The sequence below is a fragment of the Elephantulus edwardii genome, unplaced genomic scaffold (assembly GCF_000299155.1).
Source record: "Elephantulus edwardii isolate Elephantulus edwardi_28Jun2011 unplaced genomic scaffold, EleEdw1.0 scaffold00037, whole genome shotgun sequence".
In the NCBI taxonomy this organism is placed as follows: domain Eukaryota; kingdom Metazoa; phylum Chordata; class Mammalia; order Macroscelidea; family Macroscelididae; genus Elephantulus; species Elephantulus edwardii.
The window spans coordinates 12,602,870-12,628,150 of record NW_006399787.1 but is presented as its reverse complement, the minus strand read 5'-3'; the positions used below and the strand labels follow the sequence as shown (position 1 = coordinate 12,628,150).

Genomic DNA, 25,281 nt, shown 5'->3' with positions numbered 1-25,281 from the left:
AGTCCTTGACCCTTCGCAGCAAGTGCATGAGGTCCTCCTCAGTTTCAGCAAGCAGGGTTGTGTCATCTGCATAACGCAGATTGTTAATAGATCTTCCACCGATCCTGATGCCACAATTCTCCTCATAGAGCCCAGCTTCTTAAAAATTGTCAGCTTTGAGAATTATACTGCCCCCCCCCCCTTTCTGAACTGTCTGTGGAGTCAAACTGACAATAACAACTTGAAAAATGAGATGGGAACTTTAGCCATGCCATTATGTGAGTGGGGAACCGTTTTCAAAAGGAGTTTGAGAATGGTGGTGCAATTTAAAGAGTGCAATAAATGTCACAAAATTGTATACTTAAAACTGGTGGTAGGTTTTGTTGACTACGGTGAGTCTGATCCAAGCTATGGTATCTTCACTTGTTTCCTATCTTGGTCAGTAAGGAAGGAAGATTGAAGAAAAAAATGGTGGACAGTGTTTGGTGGGGCTTCCCGATTAAAACAAGCTTGGAAGCAGGAGTGTCATCCACTTCCAAAATGGCTTGCCTCCGGTAACTCTATGAACAGTGCTCAGGCCTTTCATTCATAGGGTCACTAAGAGTCGTCTACAACTCAACGACACCTAACAACAATAACAATGAAAACATAGAGCTACGTTAGCCTTGTAGACAGAAAGTTTTGCTATCAAGCCCAAGGTGAGTGATTTTAATCTGCAGCCCTCAGGCCTGGTTCAAATTGTTTTTTGTCAAACATTCTTCTAGGTAGTATATCACTGGTCTGTGCATTGCTGTACAGAGGTAACTCGTGGTTGCTGTGACGCTAAACACTGTGACACTGATGTGCCAAATGTGATAATGGTTACCCATGGTGGACAGTGTTTGATGGAGTGCCCTGATTAAAACAAGCTTGGATGCAGGAGTGGCATCCACTTCCGAAATTTGCCTCCAGAAACTACAAACAGTGCTCAGGCCTTTCATTCATAGGGTGGCTATGAGTCGTCTATGACTCGATGGCATCTAACAACAACAACAACAACATTGAAGAAGAGTAGTGAATATCACAGGGCTGCCAAAAGAACAAATAAGCCTGTCTTGGAGGAAATATACTCAAGGTGCCCCTTAGAGGCAAGGATGGTAAAACTCTGTCTCACTTTCTTTGGGGCTATTTTTAGGAGGAACTAGCCCTTCAGAGAAGGAAGGGAAATTTCCTTCCCATTGGATTTGCTGCCTTTGAAAACCACTGGAGGGTCAGCTATGAGTTGGTTCTGACTCCACAGCACACAACAACAACAGTCCTTGGACACGGACATCAGTGAAAGAGAGGAAGACCCTCAAGGAAGTGGTTTGATGTAGTAACTACCACAATGGAATTGAGCATGACAGATCGCAAAGATGGCACAGGATAGGGAAGTTAAACTCTGTTGTTCATTGAGTTGCTATGAGTCACAGTCAACTGGACAGGACCTAACAACAACAATAACAACAACATTCGAGAATCAAGAGGTTTATAGCAAGGGGCCATGGTGTCTAGTCAGATGCATCTATGAAAAGCTTAGCTATGTCATCCTTGATGCCAAAGCTCATGTGCCACTTGGTGGCACTGTGCCTCTTTTTGTAAAGTACCTGGGAAGAACTACTTTCTGAGTGCTACCAGAGGGTATACACAGTGGTGAATAATGGAAGTCAACAACTGGGAAAAGCTGATGGTGAGATATCTTCTCTTTATTCCCAGGTGAGAAATAACAAGGAGCTACTTACCCTTCAAAAGGACGGTCTGCATGATGTCCCGGGCAAGCGGGTTATGTGACTGTATGGCATATTGGCATAGTGCTGCTGCCATCTGCACATTGGCATTCTTATCACAGAGAGCAGCCTCCAGGGCGGGCTGTAAAACCTCAGGTAGATCTGGAATAGGCGTCCCTTCCACAGTCTTCAGTTCTACAATCAGAAGAGCACCAGTTAAAGGTACTTTAACTTTTTTTTTCTTTTACTTTTCTGTCCAACACAGCTTCCTTTCTGGTGGCACTTGGTGGCCAACTTCAGTCTCTGTTGTGGTGCTACTGCAACTTAATTTAAGTTGTTATGTACCATGGAGTTGGTATTGACTCAAACTGACCCTCCAGCAAGTTTTCAGAGGCAGTAAATCACATAGAAGGAAATTATCCATCTTTTTCCTATGGGGCACCTGGTGGATTCAAATCATGTACCGTTGGGTTGGCAGCATAACTTCTTACCACTAAGCCACCACAGTTCCCTCTTAATGTAATTAGAATTAGCTAAGTCATTGCAATGGAAAAAAATTTATAGGGCTCAGAAAAAGTTCTATACAACAAGGTAAAACTGCCCCATAGGGTTTTCAAGGCTGATGTTCTTTAGGGGATGGTGAGACATCATCTGACATACTTTGGGCACGTTGTCAAGAGGGATCAGGCCTTGGGGCCGTGGGGAATCATGCTGGGTAAAGGGGAGTGTCAGCAAAAGAGAGGAAGACCCTAAACAAGATGGATTGGCACAGTGATTTTAACAATGGGCTCAAGCATATAAAAAATGAGGGTGGTACAAGTTAGGAAAAGGCTCAAATCTGTGGGTCACAGGGTTACTAAGAGTCATACTTGACTTGATGGTGCCTAACAACAGCATTCTACGGAAGTCAGCTGTAAGGGCACAGTGGTTAAAGAATTCAACTGCCAATCAAAATAGCCACTGAAATCTACCACCTTCTCCGGAGAGAAAGAGATGGGGCAATTTGCTTCTATAAAAATGGAAAGTCTTGGAAAACTTTTGAAGTTCCACTCTTTCGTCTAGTCTCATTATACACTGGCATCAATTTGATTCTGTGGCTTTGGCTTTTTTTGTGTGTGTATGTGAATTTTGGGATAAGCTTAACAGAAGCACCTCTTTCTTCTGCAGAGGAAGATGAAGTAGTTGTCCACAATGACTTCCAAGGACCTGACTAAGAAACTAAGACCAGTGACAGTGATGAGCTTAGATTTGAACTCATAGTAAGTTTGAGATGTGCTGTCAAGAGAAGAGTTAAAATGGATTTGGAAGAAAAGACTTTTTTTAAATGTATTTTCTTACTATTACGGCTTCTCTCAAAGCAGGAAAAGAAAAACTTTTCTGCAAGACACTCAGCAAACAAAGCCCATGAGGTATACCACAGGCATTGGACTAGAAGTCAGAGATTTTAATCATCTCTATTCTTCATCTAAGGCACTCAGTTCTAATCCATCAACTGTTCTATAGGAGAAAAATGGCCAATATTCTCTTGTGGTTTACCACCTCTGAAAAACCACTAGAAGGTCAGCTATGGGTTGGTTCTAATTCGATGGTACATAACAACAACATTCATTATCAACATATCACCTCTATTACTAGCAAAAACAAACAAAGCCAAACTAGTCGCCATTAGGTCAACCCAACCTCATTGGTATGTGCATAAAAGTAGACCTGTGCTCTGTAGGTATAGAGTTTGTTTCTCAATGTGGCTTTTCTAGTGTGGATGACTGACTATGTTGAGGTGTAAGACTATGTGAATGAGGCATGTTTGCTTATCTATCAGGGGATTGGCTATCTACCATTCTACAAGGGGATTGGCTAATCTCAACAATCAACAAGAAGATTGGCTAGTCTCACTAATAAATTGAAGCACTCTAGCTGCAAAGTGCAACTTGCTATGCATCTAAGAGCTAGACAATAAATAATGGTGACAGTAGAAGAATTGATGCCTTTGAGCTGTGGGGTTGGAGAAAAGTACTGAACATCCCATGAACTTCCAACAGAATAAATAAATATGTCTTGAAGTGAATGCTGCCAGAGTGCTCTTTGGAGATAAAAATGATGAGTCTTTGCCTCATATACTTCAGGCGTATTGCTAGGGGGCTGTTTTTTGGAGAAGGACATGATGCTCAGAAAGGTAGAGGGTCAGCAAAGCAGAGAAAGGAAAAGGTGAATTGAATGGTGACTGCTGCAATGGGCTCTAATGTGTCAGAAAGTGTGAGGGATGGCACAGATCTGTTGTTCATAGGGTCACTGTGGGTCATACTCAATGGCACCTAACAAGAACAACAACAGCTGCAGGATAGAGTATCTTCCCCCAGTAGAAGAGAGAATTCTTCCTCCCGCCGGAGAAGAGAGACCTCTCTCAACCCAGTAAAATGTAGGACATACTTTGGGACAGCAGCAGCAGTGATGGCTGAACTGATGAACTGATGTGAGATATGACTTTGGGGTGGTGGTGGGGACCAATAGTGGCAAGACTGAGAACTTTGTTGGACAATTGGGTGGAGAGCCAATACTGGTAGAAATGAAAACTTTGTTGATAATTGGAGAAGGAAAGCCAATATTGGCAGGACTGAGAACTTGGGAACACCTTGATATCTGAGGCTGAGGTGCCTTCGTGCACATTTTGGGAGCTGTCTTGACTGTATTCTATTATTAATTTGAATTGTAACCTTGTGACTTCCCAGTATGGTTCTATGTGGTCTGTGAGCTATCACATTGTATTTTGGACCCATCAACGTAATAATCAGGAGAGAGATGGACAGTCTCTTTCTGTGTGATTAACTGCCTCTGAAAACCTCCTGGAGGGTCAGCTATGGGTTGGTTCCAACTCTACAGTACAACAACAAAGTAGTAAGTAATATTGGTGTTGAGATGAGTAGTAAAAAGTATAGGGGTATGGGAGTCTGAATTCATGGGTATTGGTTTTGTGTTATTGGTGCTATGGGCAGGGATAGTTGCCCTCTGTGAAGTTGATAAAGGTCAGATATGGCATTCCCCACATGACCCTTGCTCTTTTTATAGTAGGGTTTTCAATGCCAGATTTTTTTTTGTTGGGAAGTAAATCTTCAGGCATTTTTTTCTGAGACATCTTTCTTTGGGTAGACTTGAACCAGGAACTTTTTTTTTTTAATTATTTTTTATTATTTTGTGTGCGTGTACCGTCAAATCAGATCGATTGGTACAGGAGGATATTGCGCCTCCTTCTCCGGCAGAGCATCTGGTGGATTCGAACCGTGTTCCTCTGGGATTGCAGTGCAGCTTCTTGCCACTAGGCCACCAGAGCTCCCAAACCAGGAACTTTTTTATTAGCACACAGGGACTCCTCTTGCTGATAAGATGTGTAAATTAAGATCAGTCTCTGGGTCTTGATGTCTACATTTATAAAATGATTTAAGATATGCTATAAAGTTCCCACCAATTCAAATGTTCAATGATGAGAAGAACTGACACAGTGACAATAGTGTGTGAGAGACGGTGAGGTTGGCTCAGGGCAGGGCAAAGTTCAGAGCTGGTTGTGCATAGGGTCACTGTGAGTCATAGTCGACTCGATGGCACATAATGCCACCACCAACATGGATATATGAGTTGTTTTTAAAGAGCCTAGGTCTCACCTGAGTCTTCCTGCCTGGTGACAATGTGGGGCCATTCCAGAGCTGCTGTGGCACATGTGATGATGGCGTGGATCCGAACATTATCTTGCATACTTGCCAAGTTCCGTTGCAGTCCCTCCACTGTCTCATGGTGCCACTCAATGACTGTGCCGCAGTGAAGGAAATGGAAGAGAACTAGATGGTTAGAATTAGATATTCTGCCATAGGCAGGTGACAAGAAGTTGCATTTCGTCCAGGACAATTCAAATAAAATGTTATCCCAGAAAAGTAAAGAACCCTACAGATGGGATCCTTAGGGGAGTTATTTCTCTGATGATGCATGGACTCTCCAAGTTCTCAAATTATTCACCCCATTACCTGGCCCCACTTTTATATTCTGTCTCTTTGTTTAAATTCTTGATTGTTGCTTCTGGAAAATAAAAGGGACAATAAGACATAGTGGTTATGTATAATTTGTTTTCAAAGGTAGTTGGTTTTGGAATCATAGTCCTTAGCTGTGTGCTCTTGGGTAAATTATTTAACCTCTCTGAACCTGAAATTTCTCATTTGTAAAATGAGAATAATATTGGAAACTACTATATTAAGTTATTCTGAGGACTAAATGTGTTAACCAGACAGAGTGTTTAGCAATTTGTCTGACAGATAATGAAGACTCAAAAAATGTTAATTACTAAAAAAAAATTTAAAAAGGTTAATTACTGTAATTATCATTAGATTTCCTTGCCTTTGAGGACTCTTCTATCTGGTTTTCAAGGTCATGCTCATTTTAGTTTCTAACTACTTTCTTTGCAGGTTTCAAACGTTTATTTCAATGTTTCTACCATCTTCTTAACTCCCTACTACAGTAGCTGTTGCTCAGAATCTTGTTTTCAACTTTTTTACATTGATCTGATCCATTTTATTTAGTGGGTCACTACCTTTTCTTCCTGCATGAGTCTCTCTTCTTTGAAAGTCATTAATTCCTAAGTCTTCATATGTTGTATTGTTGTTGTTATGTGCCGTAAAGTCATCTGCGACTCATAGCAAACCTATGTACAACAGCTCTGAACCTTGCTCTCTCTTGAGCCAATCTCATCGTCTCCAATAGACCTAAATCTATTTCTCCAGGCACTGAATCAATCCATCTTATCCAAGATCTTCCTTTCTTGCACTGTCCCTCCACCCTTCCAAGTATGATATCCCTCTCTGATAACTAGTCCTTCCTGGCAACATACCTAAAATATATCAGAAAGAGCTTCAAAATCTTTGCCTCCAAGGAGCAGCCTGGTTTCATCCCCTCCAGGATGGACCTAATTTTCCTCTTAGGAATCCATGGTATATTGAATATGCTTCTCCAGCACCACAACTCAAAGGCATGCATTCTTCTTTTGTCATTCTTAGTCGTCCAGCTCTCTTGATTCATAGCAGTTAATTGAGAAGACCATGGCCTGGATCAAGCACACTTTAATCTCTGACTAAGTCAGACTGACATCATTGCTCATCAGTACGAGGTCCTGGACAGCAGATTTTCCAATTCCAATTCATCTTTTGATTTCCTGATTGCTGGTACTGAGAGTGTTGATTGTGGATCCAAGCAAGCTGAAGCTATTAACAGTCTCAATCTCTTCACCATCTATCATGATGCTCCCAATAGTCCTAGTGTTGAGAATCTTTGTTTTCTTGATGTAGAGCTTCAATTTATATTGAAGACTGAAGTCCTTGACTTTATGCAGCAAATGCCTCAGGTGCTCCTCAGTTTCAGCAAGCAAGGTTGTATCATCTGCATGTGGCAGGTTGTTGATGACTCTTCCTCCTATCCTTCCTCCTCTTAGAGCCCAGCCTCCCAAATGAGCTGTTGTTCCACATATAGATTGAAAAGGTATGGAGATAGGATGCATCCCTAGCATACACCTTTCCTGATTTTGAACCATGCAGTGTTTCCTTGCTCTGTTCTCATCACTGCCTTCTGGTCTAAGTATAGGTTTTGCATAAGCATGATCAAGTGTTTTGTAATTCCCATTCTTCTCAGAGTTAGCCACAGTTTATTGTGATTCACACAGTCAAATGCCTTTGAAATAGTCAATGAAACATGGGGAGACATACCTCTGTTACTCTTTGTTTTCAGCTAAGATCCATCTAACATTGGCTATAATATCCCTAGTGCCACAGCCTCTTCTAAATCCAGCCTGCACATCTGGCTGTTCACTGTTGTTGTTAACTGTTCCAGTTGTTTTTGGATAATTTTCAGCAGGATCTTGCTTGCATGTGATATCAATGATATTGTGCTTTAATTTCCACTCTCTGTTACCTTTTTTTGGAATGGGAATACATATGGATCTCTTCCAGTCAATTTTCCAGGTGGTTGTTTTCAAATGTTATAGTTTCAATAAATGTTACAGGAACCCTACTTTGCTCCAAAGGGTCAGCTTTGTAATTCTTCTATCAGAACTCAGAATAGATCTGTGATAATCCCAGCTCCATTTGGACTTCTTGTTGTTATGTGCTGTCGAGTCGCCTGCGACCCATAGTGGCCTTATGTACAGCCCTTCTGAGCCCTGCCTTTTTCTGAGCCTGTCTCACTAATTCTGACACACCAACCCCCATTGCCTCAGTTACTATATCAATCCATCTCATCGTGGGTCTTCCTCTCCTGTGCTGTCCCTCCACCTTTACAAGCATGATGTCCTTCTACAAGACCAGGCTCTCCTGGCTATGTGCCCAAAATATGTGAGATGGAGATTCAAAATCCTAGCCTCCGTGGAGAAACTTGGTTTCAACTTCTTGAAGATAGACCTATTTGTTTTCTTGGCAGTCCATGATATGTTCAAGACACTTCTCCAGCACCATAATTTGAAGGCATCGATTATTCTTCTGTCATCCTTAGTCATTGTCCAGCTCTCTGATCTTCTTAAACTTGAGACAGATAGCAGTATGAGAGACAAGCAGCAGCATGAGGTGCAAGGCATCACAGAAGTGACTTGAAGCCTGAGCCATCATATCAAGGGTTGACTGGGGGAAGGGAGGTGCTGGACAGGGTAGGCAGGAATGCAAGGGGATGCTGATGGAATAGGGAAAGGGAAGGAACAAGACACACATGCAAGGGGTAGGGGGAGGGACTGACATGGAACCCACTAAGTTACTTCTGTGAGGGGGAGGTATCTTCCATGTGCTCCTTTCTGTAAAATGTTTGTCTGTCAGATATTGTTCTAAAATTAAGCACCCAAATTAAGAAAAACTAGGAAGAAGGGTTGGCCATCCACTTCTGAAATAATAGGCCTTCGAAAACCAATGTACAATAGAGCACACTTAGAGCAAAGCAGCAGATATGGCACCTGATGCTGAGCCCTCATATATAGAAACACAACAGAGTAGGAACAGTTAAACAGACACTAGTGATTGGAATGTGAGAACATGAATTTAGGAAAACTGGACATTGTTAAGAAAGAAATGGAATGAATAAATATTGTCATAATAGGCATTGGTAAAATGAGATGGATTGGCATGGGACGTTTTCAATCAGATAATCAATCATCCGACTACTATGCTGGAGATGAAAGGTGAAGAAAAATGGGATTGTTTCCATATTAAAAAGGTCGTTTCCAGATCCATCTTTTTTAAATTGTATTTTATTATGTGTGTGTGTGTGTGGGTGTGTGTGGGTGTGTGTGGGTGTGTGTGTGTACTGTCAAATCAGATCTGACTGGTATAGGAGTAGATTTGCTCCTCCTCCTTCAGCAGAGCGTCTGGTGGATTCTACTGTGTTCCTCTGGGATTACAGTACAACTAGATGTATCTTGAAATACAATGTTGTGAGTGACAGGATAATATCTTATACAAGGAAATCTGGTGAATACCACTACTATTCAAAATACCATCATTCAAATATATACAACAACAACCAGGAGGAAATAGATTTCTACCAACTTTTGCAGCCAGAAATTGATAAAACATGCAACTAAGATTTTATTATTATTATTAATTATGGGTGACTGGAATGCAACTGCTGGGAACAGGGAAAAAGGATCACTAGTCAGAATATATGGACTTGGTGACAGACATGGGGCTGGGGATAGAATGATAGAATTGTATACAAGCAATGATTTATTCATTGAAAATATCTTTTATAAGAAACATAAATGCACACTATACACATGGATTTAATCTGATGGTTTACACAGAAATCAGATTGATTACTTCTGTGGAAACAATCTTTGGAGAAGCTCCATATCAGCAGTGAAACTAGACCAGGTACTGATTGTGTAACAGACCATTAACTACTCATATGCAAGTTCAAACTAAAGCTAAAGAAAGTTAAACCCACAGGAATAAAAATTTAACTGTGAGTCTATCACACCTGAATTTAAAAAACATCTCAGAACAGATTTGAGGTCTTGAACACTAATGAACGAAGACTGGATGAGCTGTGGGAGGATATCAACAATATCATCCACAAAGAATGCAAAAGGTCATTACAAAAACAGAGGAGGAAGAAAAGATCAAGATGGATGTCAGAAGAAACTGTGAAAATTGCACTAGAGTGCCAAAAAGCCAAAGCAAAGGAAGGAAGCAGGAAGTTAAGAAGCTGAACAGAAGATTTCAAAGGGCAGCTGGAGAAAACAAAGTAAAGTATTGTAAAGAAATGTGCAAAGAACTAGAGTTGGAACATCAAAAGGGCCAAATTCGCTTGGCATTTCTTAAACTGAGGGAATTAAAGAACAAATTCAAACCTCGAGTTGCAATACTTAAGGATGCTTTGGGCAGAATACTGAATGATCCAGGATGCATTAAAAGAAGATAGAAAGAGTATACAGAGTTACTGTAGCAAAAAGAATTGACTGACACAGAAGAATTTCAAGAAACAACATATGATCAAGAGGCAATAGTGATAAAGGAGGAAGTTCAGACTGCTCTGAAGGAATTGGCAAAAAACAAGACTTCAGGAATTGATGGGGTATCAGTTGACATATTTCAACAAACAGATGCTTCCCTTGTGTGCTTACCAGGTTGTGCCAAGAAATCTGGAGGACAATCACCTGGTCAACTGACTGGACAAAATCCATATTTATTCCCATTCCAAAAATAGGTGACGTGACAGAGTGTGAAAATTATTGAACAATATCACACACAATCAAAATCCTGCTGAAGATTATCTAAAAGTGACTGAAATAGTACATTGACAGAGAACTACCAGATGTCCAGGCTGGGTTTAGAAGAGGTGCTGGCACTAGAGACATTATTGCCAATGTCAGATGGATCTCAACTGAAAGCAGAGAGTGCCAGAGGAATATCTATCTGTGTTCAATTGACTATGTAAAAGCATATTACTGTGTAGATCACAACAAATTGTAGCTAACCTTGAAGAGAATGGGAATCCCAGAACACTTGATTGTGCTCATGAAAAATCTATACTCAGAGCATTAAGCTGTCCTCAGAACAGGGCAAGGAAACACTCCATGGTTCAAAATCAGGAAAGGCGTGTGTCAGGGATGCATCCTGCCCACATATCTTTTCAATCTGTATGAAGAAGGGATAATTCAGGAGTCTGGGCTTTATGAGAAGGAATGTGGCATTAGGATTGGAGGAAGACTCATCAATAATCTGTGCTATGTAGATGACACAGCCTTGCTTGTTGAAACTGAGGAGGACCTGAAGCACTTGATGCAGACAGTGAAGGACTGCAGTCTTCAGAATGGATTGAAATTCAACATCAAGAAGATAGATTCTCAACAGTAGGCCAATTGGTAGCACCATGACAGATGGAGAAGAGATTGAAGTTATTAACAATTTCAGCTTGCTCAATTCCATAATGAATACTCTTGGCATCAGCAGTCAGAAAATTAATAGACAAATTGCACTGAAAAAAATCTGCTGTCAAGGGAGCTCTGGTGGCCTAGTGGCAAGAAGCTGCACTGCCATACCAGAGGTGTGTGGTTCGAATCCACCAGATGCTCTGCTGGAAAAAGAGGGACAATCTCCTCCTGTACCAGTCAGATCCAATTTGACGGTACACACATAAAAACTTTAAAAAAAAAATTAAAAAAAAAATCTGCGTCAGAGACTTCTCCAGAGTACTGAGAAGCAATGATGTCAGTCTAGAGATTAAGGTGAGCCTGATCCAGGCCATGGTCTTCTCAATTACTTGCTATGCATCAGAGAGCTGGATGATGACTAAGGATGACAGAAGAAGAATTGTTGCCTCTCAGTTGTGGTGCTGGAAAAGAGTATTGCATAGACTGAAAGGGAGCCAACAGGTCATCTTGGAGAGGATAAAATCAAGTTTCTCCTTGGAGTTTAGGATTTTTAAGCTCCATGTCACATACTTTGGGCAGTCCTTGAAAAAGGGCATCATGCTTGGGAGGGTGGAGGGACAGTGGAGGAGAAGAATACCCCAATGAAATGGATTGACACAGTAACTGGGGTAATGGAAGTAGGTGTATCAGAGTCAGTGAGACTAGCTCAGGATCTGTTGTACATAGGATCTCTATGAGTTGCAGGCAACTCAATGGCACATAACAGCAACTACAACAATCTCAGCTCCACAAATGAATTGGAGAGGAATTATCTTTACCTTGGTTTGTTTTGATTACTAGCTTTCCATTTCCTGGGCATCATTAATGCATCCTTTATTCAGCATAAAGTTTCAGAGATGAATAAGATAGGGTCTCTGCCTACTTCACATAGTGTTTCCACAAATTACTAAAATAAAATGGGAATATGATTTCCCCCTCCTGTTCAACCTCTGTTGCTAAAAGCACCCTATATATGTCAACTAACATTCACCTAACCCTCATTTTGTAGTCTTGACAAGCCTAGTTTTGATGAGCCAACCATATCTTAAATATGTACAGTCCCTCAGGAGGCCCCTTCACTCACTCAGAGACCAGGCAGTCGTCCATTCCTGCAGCATCTGCTGCAGGACCATCTCTTCCCAGGTCACATTCGTATTCAGTAATTTATCCTCCTTCCGGTGTCTCCTAGTTTTAGTGTACTCCTCCTTCTCGTCCACCAGCCGCAAATCCTTGACTGGGACGGGCAAAGCAGCCCAACGTACACCTCCTTTCACGGGCCTGCAAGCTGTGTCAATCATGGCAGTGTGAGATCTCACCCTAGTGACAAAGCCTTCCCAACCAGCATCACTTTCCTCTACTTGACTTAACACCAGCAGAAAACAAACCCTAAGAGTGAATTTGCTTGTTTCCCCCATGATTATATGAGCAGCTGAATATAAGTCCAATAGAGAGTTAGGAAAAAGCTTGATTACAGAAGTGGTGATGGGGCTAAAACAAAAATAAAAAAGGATATAGCCATAGTGATGGAGGGAGACTTGAAAGGAAAATTGGTATATAGAACAAACTTTTTTATAAGTTTAATAAATCTTCATTGTTGTTAGATGCTATCAAGTCCATTGTGACTCCTAGTGACCCTATGAATGATACATGCAAACTTTGCTCTATCCTGTACCATCCTTATTGTGGCTGATATGCCCCAGCCCATTGCTACAATCTCTGTGTTAATCTTGTTGAGGGCCTTCCTCTTTTTTCCAGACCCTCCATTGTCATGTCTCTTTCCCAGGGCTAGTTTCTCCTTACAACATGCCCAAAGTGTGTGAGACAAAGTTTCACCATCCTTGCTCCTAAGGAGCTCCCGGCTGTAATTCCTCCAAGACAAACTTATTTGGCTTCTTTAAAGTCCCTGTGATATTAAGTACTCATCTTCAACAATTCCGAGACATCGGTTCTTCTGTCATCCTTATTCAATATCCAACTATCAAATGCATAGGAAGCAACTGAAAAAGATTGTGGATTGTATCAGGTGCACTTTAGTCTCCAAGAAGAAAGCCTTGCTCTTTAGCACTTTGGTGAGACCCGAGACAGCAGATTTTCCCAATGCAACACATCTTTTGGTTTCTGGACTGCTGTTACAATGGAAATCTTTAGAGGCATAAAATATTTATGTGTAATAAGGCTTGCTTATAAAAATCTGGTAAGGGATATAATTTATAGTACAGTGTAGTTGACCATTAATCCCTAATTTATTAACTAAATTTTCATTCTAATATTCTTCATTTTGAGGGAGGAATGGTGTTACAAACTGCTAAATGTTAATTTTTTTTATTTTCTTTTATTATTTTTGTGTGTGTGCAGTCAAATCAGATCTGACTGGTACAGGAGGAGGTTCCCTTCCTCCTCTAGCAGAGCATCTGGTGAATTTGAACTGCTCGCCTCTGGGATTGCAGTTCAGCTTCCTGCCACTAAGCCACCAGAGCTTCCAAAAGATTTTTCAAATTATGACAATAGAAATTTGAGAACAGAAAAAAAAATCAAATATCATATAAACATATTTATATATAACATATAAAAATTGGTATAGTTATGCTTTCTGGACTTCATGCTCTCTATGAATGTGACAAATTCAGAAACTCTCATTCGCAGATAAGAAACTACATGGAAAAGAAACAAAGATAAAAAGAACAACATTTCCAAACTTATCTAATTCATTCTTTGCCACATTATGTCTGATTTGCAGTTATCAACTATTTCTGTTTCTGTTTCTTCCAAGACTTCTTCCCAACGCTTTTTAAAAAAATTTTCAGTTTTTAATGAAGTTGTGTATAATAATATTTTACTCCTGCATCTTCTCAATTGTTTCTTCCTTGTATTTGGCCTTTTCTTTTCTGACTTGGCGAGATTTGGCTTTACCTCAAGGATCTTTTTTCTGTCTCTATCCAGTGTTAGTTTAGTGATAACCACCTTGCTGGGGTGAATGTCCACATGGACCATTGTGCCTTTAGCTTTTTCTCGCTGCACTCGTTCAATGTTGATGACATATATCTTCCTGTAAACCTGGACCACTTTGCCAATTTGCTGACTTTTATAGTGCCCTCATACAACCTGAACTTCTTCATCCTTTCAGATAGCCATGGACCACACGTTGTATTTCTGCCTCAGCTCCTTGGACAGAGGAGAAGACATCATCTTCCTTCAAACATGAGAGGGTGCACTGAAATGCCTTTTATGGTTTTTGCTCTGGTCAGAAGTCACAAAAGGATTGAACTTCATTTTGGCTGCTGCCGCTACGGTAATGGCCACAGGAGGGGAAAGAGCCAACTCCTTTTTTTTTTTTTTAATTAAAAAATTTTTTTAATTTTTTAAAAAAATTTTTCTTTTATTTATTTTTAATGACTTTTAATGAAAGTTTACAGAGACTTAGGGTTTCCAGTCATTCATTGCTGCCCTTTTCTCCCTATCCATCCCCTCCCCCCAATTCACTCTTCTTGAAAAGAAAAGCTCTTTCATTGTTATGCAGTCCCTCCCCATCCCCCAAAGAGCCAACTCTTACCACTTTGTTCTGAACCTTTCCTCTGAGAAAGGTGGGCCATGTATTTCCTACTTCCTCTATAGAGACACCTGCAAGACTCCAAGGCAGTTTAGCCTAGAAGCCATAGGACATCTCTTCCAACATCTCTTCAGCCACCGTCGGAACCCAGCTCCAGGCAATGTGGCACCTCCCTGTTGAGGACACATTTTGCCACATGACATTCCTTCACATGTGTCACCTCCCTGTTGAGGACACACTTTGCCACATGACATTCCTTCACATCTCTTTTCTCAGTATAGTTGAAATCGAGACTCCCAGGGAAGGCTTAATCTCTTTGCCTCTATAATCCCCCTGCTCAAGAAGTGAAAAATGGATGGTGGTAAAAATGACTTGAATCTCTAATATTTAACTTCTCTGGGAATAAATAGATCTACTTTACTTTTAGTTCTTTGAGTTCTACTAGTCCTAACTAGTACTGACTCACACTGACCCTCTCTCCAGTTTCCAAAGCTATAAATCTTTATGGAGGAAACCACCTATCTTTCTCCCTCAAGCAGCTGATAGACTTGAACCACTGACTTTTCAGTTAGCAGCACAGTATGTTACACACTATGCCACCAAGGTTCCTTGTTCTCCTGGTAGGAAGGTAGAAACACATAAACTAGGCATCTTTCACATAAAAGGTATCTAAGGGCATTATACACAGAAACCACCTTTTCATTTCCTTTGGGACAAAAGGTACCATTAAATTTCTATACAACCTGTGCTTGTATCATGAACTGTACGGAACTTCTGGCACACAAGAGAGTTTTACACAAAGATTATGTTGGTAATTAAGGCTGTTAAATACAGCCCGTGTACTCCATAGGAATGGAGGACAGTGAGACTTTGTGTCTAACCTACTTTGGCCATATTATCTCTGGAGAAGGACATCGTACTTGGTAAAGTAGTTGATGGTGTCATGTTGATTATACATAACATGATGGAACTTTGCCCAGTCTTGTGCCATCCTCAATCTCTACTGTGCTTAAACCCTTTGTCACTGTGTCAGTCCTCTTTTGCTGACCCTCACCTTTTCCAAGCCTGGTGTCCTTTTCTAGTAACTATCCCCTCCGGCCCCCTTCCCAGGGTGTGTGAGGTGAAGACTCACCGTCCTCGCATCCAGGGTACACTGCACTGTTTCCAAGCTAGATTTGTTCATTTGCTCTATTCACTATCTTACCAACAGCACAATTTAAAGGCTTCAATATTTCTTCAATCTTCCCTATTCATTGTCCAACTTTAAAATGCATATGAAGCAGCTGAAAATACTAAGACTTAGGCCAGGTGAGTCTTAGGTCTTCAAGTGATATCCTTGCTCATTAATACTTTAAAGAGATCCGTGGAAGCAGGGCTGTCAAATGCAACATGTTGTTTGATTTTTTTAAAAATTTCATTGTTTTTTGTGTGTGTACCATCAGTTGGATTTGAACCGCGTAGCTCTCAGATTGTAGTGCAGCTTCTTGCCACTAGGCCACCAGAGCGCCCTGTTGTTTGATTTCTTGACTGCTGCTTCCATGAGTATCAATTGTGAATCTAAGTAAAATGAAATCTTTGACATTTTTTCTCTATTTATCATGACTTTTCATAACTGGTCCACTTGTGAAGATTTTTTTTTATCTTTATGTTGAGATGTATGATGAATTCGAGTGTCAGCAAAAGAGGAAGTTATTCAACAAGATTCATTGACGCAGTGGCTGAACCAGTGGCTCAAACAGCAACAACTGTGAGGACAACTGAGCAGTATTCTGTTTTCTTCATTGAGTTTTTACAAATTAAAACAGCTTTATGAAGTCAGCATTAGCTAACAACAACAATAATGGCTGTGTAATTAATTATAAGTGTGCTGCTTATCGTGACAATTTTCATCATTTCAAATAAATGATTCAGGTTTTAAATTTTAACAAAAAGAGGGAATTTCTACTTTGTCTAACCTCAGGAATTTTCAATTTTCCAATTTTTTTTTAGGTTCTGTCATACCTAACTCTATGATGATTATCAGATGGTGCAAGTACATTACTATTCTGGCTTCTTCCAAGTCATGTTCAAATACTGTTTTTAAAAGTTTGAGGCAAGGGGAGCTCTGGTGGCCTAGTGGCCAGAAGCTGCACTGCAATCCCAGAGGAACACGGTTCGAATCCACCAGATGCTCTGCCGGAGAAGGAGGCGCAATATCCTCCTGTACCAGTCAGATCTGATTTGACGGTACACGCACACAAAATAATAAAAAATTTTTTAAAAAAGTTTGAGGCAAAACCTCCTACAGCATTATTCCAGGAATCCAGTGCCTGTGAGGAAAAGTAACTGTGGAGTAAGATGGACAGAGAAAGCTTCTAGGACTGCAGTGGGTCCCTGAGAAGACTTTTAAAAAGAATAGCTTGGTGCAACCACTGTCGAAGGTGGTATGGCGCTTTCTCAAAAAGTTGCAAATAGAGATACCATTTGACCCAGCAATTCCACTACTGGGAATATATCCCAAGGAGACCATAACTGACATCCGAGCAGCTATATGCACACCCATGTTTATTGCAGCTCTGTTCACAATAGCAAGGAGTTGGAAACAACCTAGGTGCCCATCAACAAACGAATGGATAGAGAAGCTGTGGTATATTCACACAATGGAATACTATGCTGCATTGAAAAACAAGGAACTCATTCAATATTATTCAAAATGGGTGAGCCTGGAAGACATTATGCTGAGTGAAATATCTCAGTCGCAAAAGGACAAATATTGCATGGTGCCACTGCTGTAAAATGGGACTGATATCAGGGTGGGGGTAAGACTGAGAAAAACTGGGTAAATTGTGTATACTGCATTGAAACAGATGAGGGAGTGAATAATTTAAAAGCAATGTATGATAGGGTATTATGGTTATCACAAGAGTCCACAATTAAGGTTGCATAGTGGAATGTACTTGGGGCAGTGGGAGGGGTGCGGGGGGATTGTGTACCAGGGAGGGAGTCTTTCTTTTAATTTTGAAAGAGAGGAGCGAACTGGGGGGTGGGGGGAGAGGGCTGGGTGGGTAGAGAAGTGCAGGAATGAATGAATGAATGGAAATCTAAATTCTCTGTAAATGTTCATTAAAATTATTTTAAAAAAAGAACAGCTTTACTTAAAGATTAATCCTTCTAAAATACACAGTTCAGTGGGTTTTAGTATATTTACAACTTCTGCTACCATCTGATTGTGGAACATTTTCCGTTTGTTTGTTTTTTTTTAAAGAAAGGCAAGACTAATGATATTTTATTACTACACTGTTTAACAGGGGAAGAAATTATTGTGGTCCATGTAGAAAGTTAATGAAGATTAAAAAAAAATCTTTCTGATTCCTCAGTGATAGTTGAGCATTAATTAGTGTCTAGTGCTTGATTCCAGTAAGTCTTTAGCTTTATTTATTTTGGTTGCCAAGTAAGGAGATCCACCTTTACCCTGCTGATTCAAAATCATGATTCTCCCGTGGGATGTTCTGGCCTTGTCAGTAGATGGGCTTACACCTAAAACGAGACTAGCTTCTCATCTACTCATTTTCCTCCTTTCTGGTAGGGTGGAAAGCTAAGTTTTACATTTTCTTTATGGTTTCTGTGATTACTTGTCCTAGGGGTTTCCAGTTCTGAAATGCATAGAGACCTGAAAGTCCAAAGACTGAAACACCCAGTCCTTCAGCTGTTAAACTTCTTGCCAGTCTGCAGTTGATGTTGGCGTCCGACTATTTGGCTGAGGTCGTCATACTTGGCATAGCCCAGGGGCGATGCCATCAGGAACAACCATGGCCAGAAGGTTTTCATCAGTGCAAATAGGTATCATGTACCCTGCTCGCTCTCCCAGCTCAAGGCAACCATCAATCTATTTTCTGCTGCTATGGCTTTGCCTTTTCTTCTCAGAGGAGAAAACATGGACTTGGCTTGTACAGGAGGATAATATGCTAATAATAATGCCTGGAGTTACAGTGTTGGTTTATAGAGCATATCCACATCATCACATCATAAATGTATTATCAAAGTACCTTGCTGGAGGAATGATTAAATGCTTCTGTTTTGTTGAAACAGCTGAAACCCCAGAAGGTGACTTGTCAAGACCTGACTGGAGGGCTTTCTGGATGTTTTTCTCCACTGTATCACAGTGGTCTTCAACAAAGGAGGAAGGCGTGTGAGCTTGGGAGAAGTTGCCCAGAGGTGCCATTCTCCACCCTGGTGGCTTGTCTTGTCAGCCAGCACTAATGACAAAAGGTAGGGGGACTGGTGAAGAAAGAAGTCACTGCTACTGTTAGTTTCTGTTCGCTACTGTTAACTCCAGGGGAGCCAGCTGAATGATGACTGTGCAAAGAAGAGTCATGAGAAATGAACCATAGTCTCAGGGAGGACGGGCACATTTGTTTTCATAAGTTCATTTCTTGACCAGTTCCCCATCCCTCTTACAGAATGGCAAATGGTGTATTTATTTAATGGAAACATAATAGAGGGAGAACCTGGGACCCAAGGCAGGTATGGGCTTGAATGTGGAGTCACAAGGTAGAACCAGCCCAAAGAAAAAGCATATAGTTCAGGGATTTGACACACTCACTTTGGAAACATTTGAGTTGAGCCCTTTCTCACTGGTAATTATTGGCACTAAACCACTTGGTTATGCCCAAGTTATATCTAATACCAACTGAGTCTATCCTCCACTGAGGCTATCTTAGTTACAGTTAGTGTTTTATAATTTTGTAAGATGACTTTCTTGGTAAAAAGGGACTCCCCTAGGTGCTAGCTCATGACCTAGGGACCTTAAAGAAATAGCTACACTTCCATCATTAGTCCCCATTACCAGCCTCCTGCTTACGCGCTTCAGGAATTGGCTGGGAACTCCACTTCTCTGGGGTTTCAGGGAAGACCTTCTGCAGCTGCTTGTTGTACTGATTTAGGTTTTCCAGGAGAATTTGATCTCTCTTTGTATTAGCTGTCCGGATAAACTGGACATTGTCTGTGAACAGATGAAAGCATGAATTACCAGCATATCCTTACTAGGTTTCCAATCACCAAACTCAGACTCAATTCCTTCTGTCCTGTCCAAAGTCCCCTGGACCTCTGATTGCCATTTGTAGATGTATCTTCCATAGTCGATTGTTGTTATTTAGGCTACTTGGCTGAATGCCTCATTGGGAAAGCTCATAGTTATCTGGGAGCCAAGAACACTAAGTAAGGCAGTCCCTCTTTAATTTATAGGCTTTGTCTGCTGTGAAAAGCTAGATCTTAAATAAAGAGGACTCAATTAATCTCTTACTAGTCATGAATACCTTAGCCTGAATAGTTGGTTGTTTTTTAAATTTTTTTTAAAAAAAATTTTTAATTGCAATTTTATTGTAAGTTTATAAAGAACTTGGATTTCCATTCATTCATTGTTGCACATTTTCCTCCCTGGCCCCCTCCTCCCAGTTTGTTTTTTCTTTAGAAAAAAAGTTCTTTCATTTTTATATAGTCGTCCCCCTCCAACAGAACAATTTACTATGCAGTTCTTATTCTGGACTCTTGTCACACTAATAATACTTAATCATATATTCCTTTTATATAGTTCTCTCCCTTGTCCATTTCAATGCCATGTACATTATTTATTCCTCTTTTCTTAGTTTCTCCCCAACCATCAAGTCAGTCCTGTTTTATAACAGTGGCATTATACAGTATTTGTTTTTTTTGTGACTGAGATATTTCACTCAGCATAATGTCCTTCATTGTCACCCATTTTGTATAGTATTTCATGAGTTCTTTGTTTTTCAGTGCTGCATAATGTTCCATTGTGTGAATATACCACAGCTTCCCTATCCATTTGTTTGTTGATGGTCACTTGGGTTGTTTCCAACTCTTTGTTATTGTGAACAAAGCAATAAACATGGGGGTGTGCATATATCTGTTTAGGTGACAGTTTTGGTTTCTTTAGGGTATATTCTCAGTAGTGGAATTGCTGGGTCTAATGGTATTTCTATTTCCAACTTTCTGAGGAAGCGCCATACTTTCTTTCACAGTGGTTGCACCATTTTACTCTCCCACCAACAATGAATAAGGGTTCCAGTTTCTCCACAACCTCACCAGCATTTGTTGTTTGCTGCTCTGTTGAATTTTGCTATTCCTTCTGGAGTGAGATGATATCTCATAGTTGTCTTTTGAATCGTTTTGTTAAACACTTAAAAAAAACGTTCTAGAGTAAGCATGAGATGGGGTCCGGGAAAACAGCTGGGGATATTCAGACTCAGGTAAGTTCTATGTGCAAACATTGGGCAAGAAGCACTTTAAATGCTTTCTCATTTAGTTTACATGTCACTTGCCAAGTAGGTGAGATTCCATGGGCTAGTTTGCTGAAGCTCATTGCATGTGGCTAAACCAGAATTTAACCCCAAACCTATCAGACTGTAAAGCCCATGATTTTTCCCTTCAACGTATCACCTCTCTGGGGGACTATCTCCAGATGACAGAAAAGGGAAGAATGGACAGAAAAGAGCTAGCATGGACAGAAATCAGCTGTTTCCGGAATCATTTCTTGGTACTTTACAATTCCATCATTTTTAGTAAAATAAAGAAAGTAGGAAGGAGGAGAATAGTTGGCTCTTCCTAGATACTAACTGCCTTTGCCCCTGCGCTAATAACTGATCTTCCCATGAAAACCTGGGTTATCCAGGACATCATCCACACGCAAGGTTGCTTCCACAGACAAGCCATGAGCTCACTCCCCAGCTGCTTTCCACCTTCCTGCCCCCAACTCACCCCCCACCACAGGCCCCAAGCTCTTTACCAAAGTAAATCTCCTGTTCAAAGGCATTGTCTGTGGAATAAGTATATACTCCAGGTCGGGGTTTCGCCTTCTGGATGTGGCTCTGGTTCTGAGACTGGCAGTTGCTTGTGTTTCCAACCTTTGCAGTCTTATTGTTGCTGTGCCCTATTTTAGTTGCTTGCACATCTGGCAAGTAACCAGGCAATCTTGGTAGGGATGAAAGAAGGGGAAAAGATAGAAGATGGATAAACACAACTCTCTTAGCAATTACATCAGACCCACAATTCCTTACCATCTCTAATCTCAGCTCATTACATGACTATATTTTTTCCATTTTACAAAAATGTTATATTGGTTTGCATACAAAATTCATTTACATTGAATTTTACTCACGTACTTTGTGTTTCATACAATCATTCCCATATACTGTTTTATAAAATCAATGACCATCTGGCAATGTAAAATAGTGCAACCACTATGGAAGGCAGTATGGCACTTTCTCAAAAAGTTGGGAATAGAAATACCATTTGACCCAGCAGTTTCACTACTGGAAATATACCCTAAAGACACCAGAACTTGCACCCAAACAGATATATGCACACCCATGTTTATTGCTGCTTTGTTCACAATAGCAAAGAGTTGGAAACAACCCAAATGCTCATCAACAAACAAATGGATAGAGAAGCTCTGGTATATTCACACAATGGAATACTTTGCAGCATTGAAAAACAAGGAACTCATGAAATATTATGCAAAATGGGTGAACCTGGAGGACATTATGCTGAGTGAAATATCTCAGTCACAAAAGGACAAATACTGCATAGTGCCACTGTTGTAAAATGGGACTGACATCAGGGTTTAGGGAAGACTGAGAAAGATGGAATAAATAATGTATACTACATTGAAATAGATGAGAGCGAGAATTGTTTAAGTGGAAATGTGATTAGGTATAATTGTTATGACAAGAGTCCAGAATGAATGCTACATAATGGAGTGGACTGGTGGGAGTTGGGGGGAGCGGATTGTATAACAATGGAAGGATTTTTTTTTTTACTTTTCAAAGAGAAAAGCAAACTTGGGTCAAGGGTGAGCAGGGAGGAAATTGTACAACGATGAAGGACTGGAAATTCAAAGTCTCTGTAAACTTTCATTAAAATAAATTTTAAAAAATCAATCACCATCTATACCCACTATCACCCTGTCTTTTCAGATCCCTGCTAGATCTATCCTAATTCCTTTACCTTCAAACTCTGTGATCCCATAATTTTCGCACCCCTGCCCACCCTAGCTCCCCTGCACTCTTCTTACACCTTTGGACTTTCATCCACATGGATATTAAAAACAACAAAAAAATCACCTGTGTTTAGCTCTTCGCCTTGTTCCCGAAGTGTCACTTGAATATGGAGCAGTCAGAAGCACCCATCTATAGCTATAGCTGGTCCTTTTGAACTAACGGAAACACTTCTGTCGACCCTGGACCACATGGCCACACTCTCATGATCCTAGCCTAACTCCCTTTTAAAATATTGGTACCATTCGAAGTTGCATGCATTTGAGGGAAAGATTCTTAACCCCTACATTATCTCACTTTATATATATCCTCATGTGGTTATTTAATGTCTGCCCTCTCCAGCAGATAGGTCTTTTAAAGGATAGGTCCATATCATTCTCATTTATGTTGTATTGACTGTACATCACAGGGTCCCTAGCACATAGCAGAAACAATTACTATCTGCCCAATAAAACAATAAATGAATTGATTTCCACCTGTATTTAGTGTGCTGATCTTCTCACTGCTAATGAAATAATCTCTGAGAACTCTGCTCTGCCTTTGGGTGTTTGGGGGGTCTTTTTTGCTGGCTGGTTTTTAAATCAACAACACACTGACTTCTCACTTCAAGTGAGACAGGATCAAATCTCAGAGCCACCAGGTTTCTCTACTTCCCTTGCTCTCACCATGGATACATTTCTGGGAAATGCTGAAAGTTACTGATTCAACACAGTAGCTAAGTCAGAGGGGAAGAGGGAGAATATATTCTTTTAAAGCAAGGAGGTTCTCAACCAGGGGAGATTTTCTCTCCTCCCATCACCTCCCCTCCTCCCCTGAAGAGAATATCTGTTAGTGTCCAGAGGCATCTGATGGGCAATGTTGGCATCTAGTAGGTAGATGCTGGGGGATGACACTACACATCCTACAACGTGCAAGTCTGCCCTGCAACAAGGAATTAGCCAGCCCAGAAGACTAAGAACAGCAACACTGAGAAACCTTCCTTTAAGGAGCTCTCTCAGAGGTTGGTGGTGGAGAATGGTGGGATTACTCTGAAAGGAGGAGTGTGAGTCCACCCAGAAGTCTTTGACGGGAATCCAGGGGATGCTCAAAGGTGAGCCTTGGCCAGTCTACCTGTAGTAAGCAGGAAGCAAGAGCTCTGGCTTGTCCTTCTCCTGCTGGGGCAGAATGACACTTTTCCCCTCTAACTCAGCTGCCTCTTCTGCCTCCAGTTTCTCCAGGAGCGCCAAGTCACTGGCAGAGGTGAGCTCATCCCGGATGTGACTCCAGTCATACTGCTGCTGCAGGAAGCTCTGCCACTTGTTGGGGCCCACCCCGGGCCTGAGAGGACGCTTGTTTATGATCCACTGCGATGTGCGCTTGTCCAGTTTTTCCAACACCACAGTCTCCCAGGCTCTGGCCTCCTTCTTAGCAGGTGGAAGCCAGGCTTCCCACTCTCCAATGTCCACTGGATCTGGAGTGAGTGGCAGAGCCACTGGAGTTGGTTTCCTGCAGGGACGTTGAATATAAGTGTGAGGTTTTTCCCAGGCCATGGTTGCTGACTTTGGTTTCTTCAGCTGCTTTGCACATGTGGTAGAGTTTTCTGCCTCCACAGCCTCAGAGGTAACCTCTCTTGAAGGACCTGAGGAATGTAAGACTTTGGAGTGAACAGGTTTCTTAGGTGGAGCTGTCTTAATCCCCGGAGGTTGGATGATGTTGTCTGCTTGATAGAGGTGGTTAAAGTTGTACTGGCTGTATGGGAGGCTGGGCAGCCCTCTCTGCCACAGCACCTCCTGAGAGAAGTTCAGGTCTGCGGCGGCATTTTTCAGATACTGGTTCTTGAGGTGCCCACAGTACTTGGGACTGAAGTTAAAGGCTGGAGGCACACCAGACACTGACACACACTTGTCCTTGCTTCCTGGCTTCATAGAGTTGAACACCATGCCCCATCCCAGTTTGGGGGGCAGTGGCTGGCGAGAAAATAGGGTCATTTCCTTTGGGGTCTTGCCCATGTTGTTTCCCAGCAAACGCTGCTGAACCAGAGGCAGGGCCTGAACGTGTGGTCGGGCACCTGTTGAGGGAATGAAAAGAACGTTTGAGAGAAAGAGCACCGTGAGTAGTGGGAAGCAGTACCCCATACCCATACTCAAGAGGCTAATGTGGAAGATGGATGAGGGGAAATCCATGTGACTTTATTTCCAAAAGAAAGAGATAGTGCAACATTCTAGCGATTCCTTGGCTCTTGCATCAGACCCTTGCTTCCAATTCTTACACCTGTCCCCAAAGCTCAGAAAACTGTCTCCTTATGAGAGGTGACTGTTTCTTAATAGTATCCCATGTTAGCAAATTCTCCTCCAAGTTGTTTTATCTCTGTTCAAAGGCCTCTTGCATAAAGTTCAGGCAGTTTAGTCTGACATTCAAGTTTTGCCACAGATAAGACCAGTTTATGGCCTTGTCCTTTCACATAAACCCTGCTCCAACCACATGAGCCTTCCAGCTCTCCTCTGAGCTGTCCCTCCCTCCACATAGTGGAAGTTCCTTCAGTACACCATAAAATCGTCT

General features: G+C 41.3%; 1 protein-coding gene across 1 annotated transcript in view; it reads right to left on the bottom strand.

Annotated features, from left to right (window-relative positions):
* Positions 1 to 24,857, bottom strand: part of HEATR4 (HEAT repeat containing 4) — a 64,216-nt gene extending 39,359 nt beyond the window's left edge. Inside the window, exons 1-6 of the mRNA XM_006884789.1 lie at positions 23,854 to 24,857; positions 21,474 to 21,658; positions 19,533 to 19,673; positions 12,230 to 12,430; positions 5,378 to 5,521; positions 1,740 to 1,901 (exon numbers count right to left, since the gene is read on the bottom strand). Of these exons, the coding sequence (XP_006884851.1) occupies positions 1,740 to 1,901; positions 5,378 to 5,521; positions 12,230 to 12,430; positions 19,533 to 19,673; positions 21,474 to 21,658; positions 23,854 to 24,857 (1,837 nt within the window). The remainder of the gene's footprint in view (positions 1 to 1,739; positions 1,902 to 5,377; positions 5,522 to 12,229; positions 12,431 to 19,532; positions 19,674 to 21,473; positions 21,659 to 23,853) is intronic.
* Between the last annotated feature and the right edge of the window lie 424 nt (positions 24,858 to 25,281).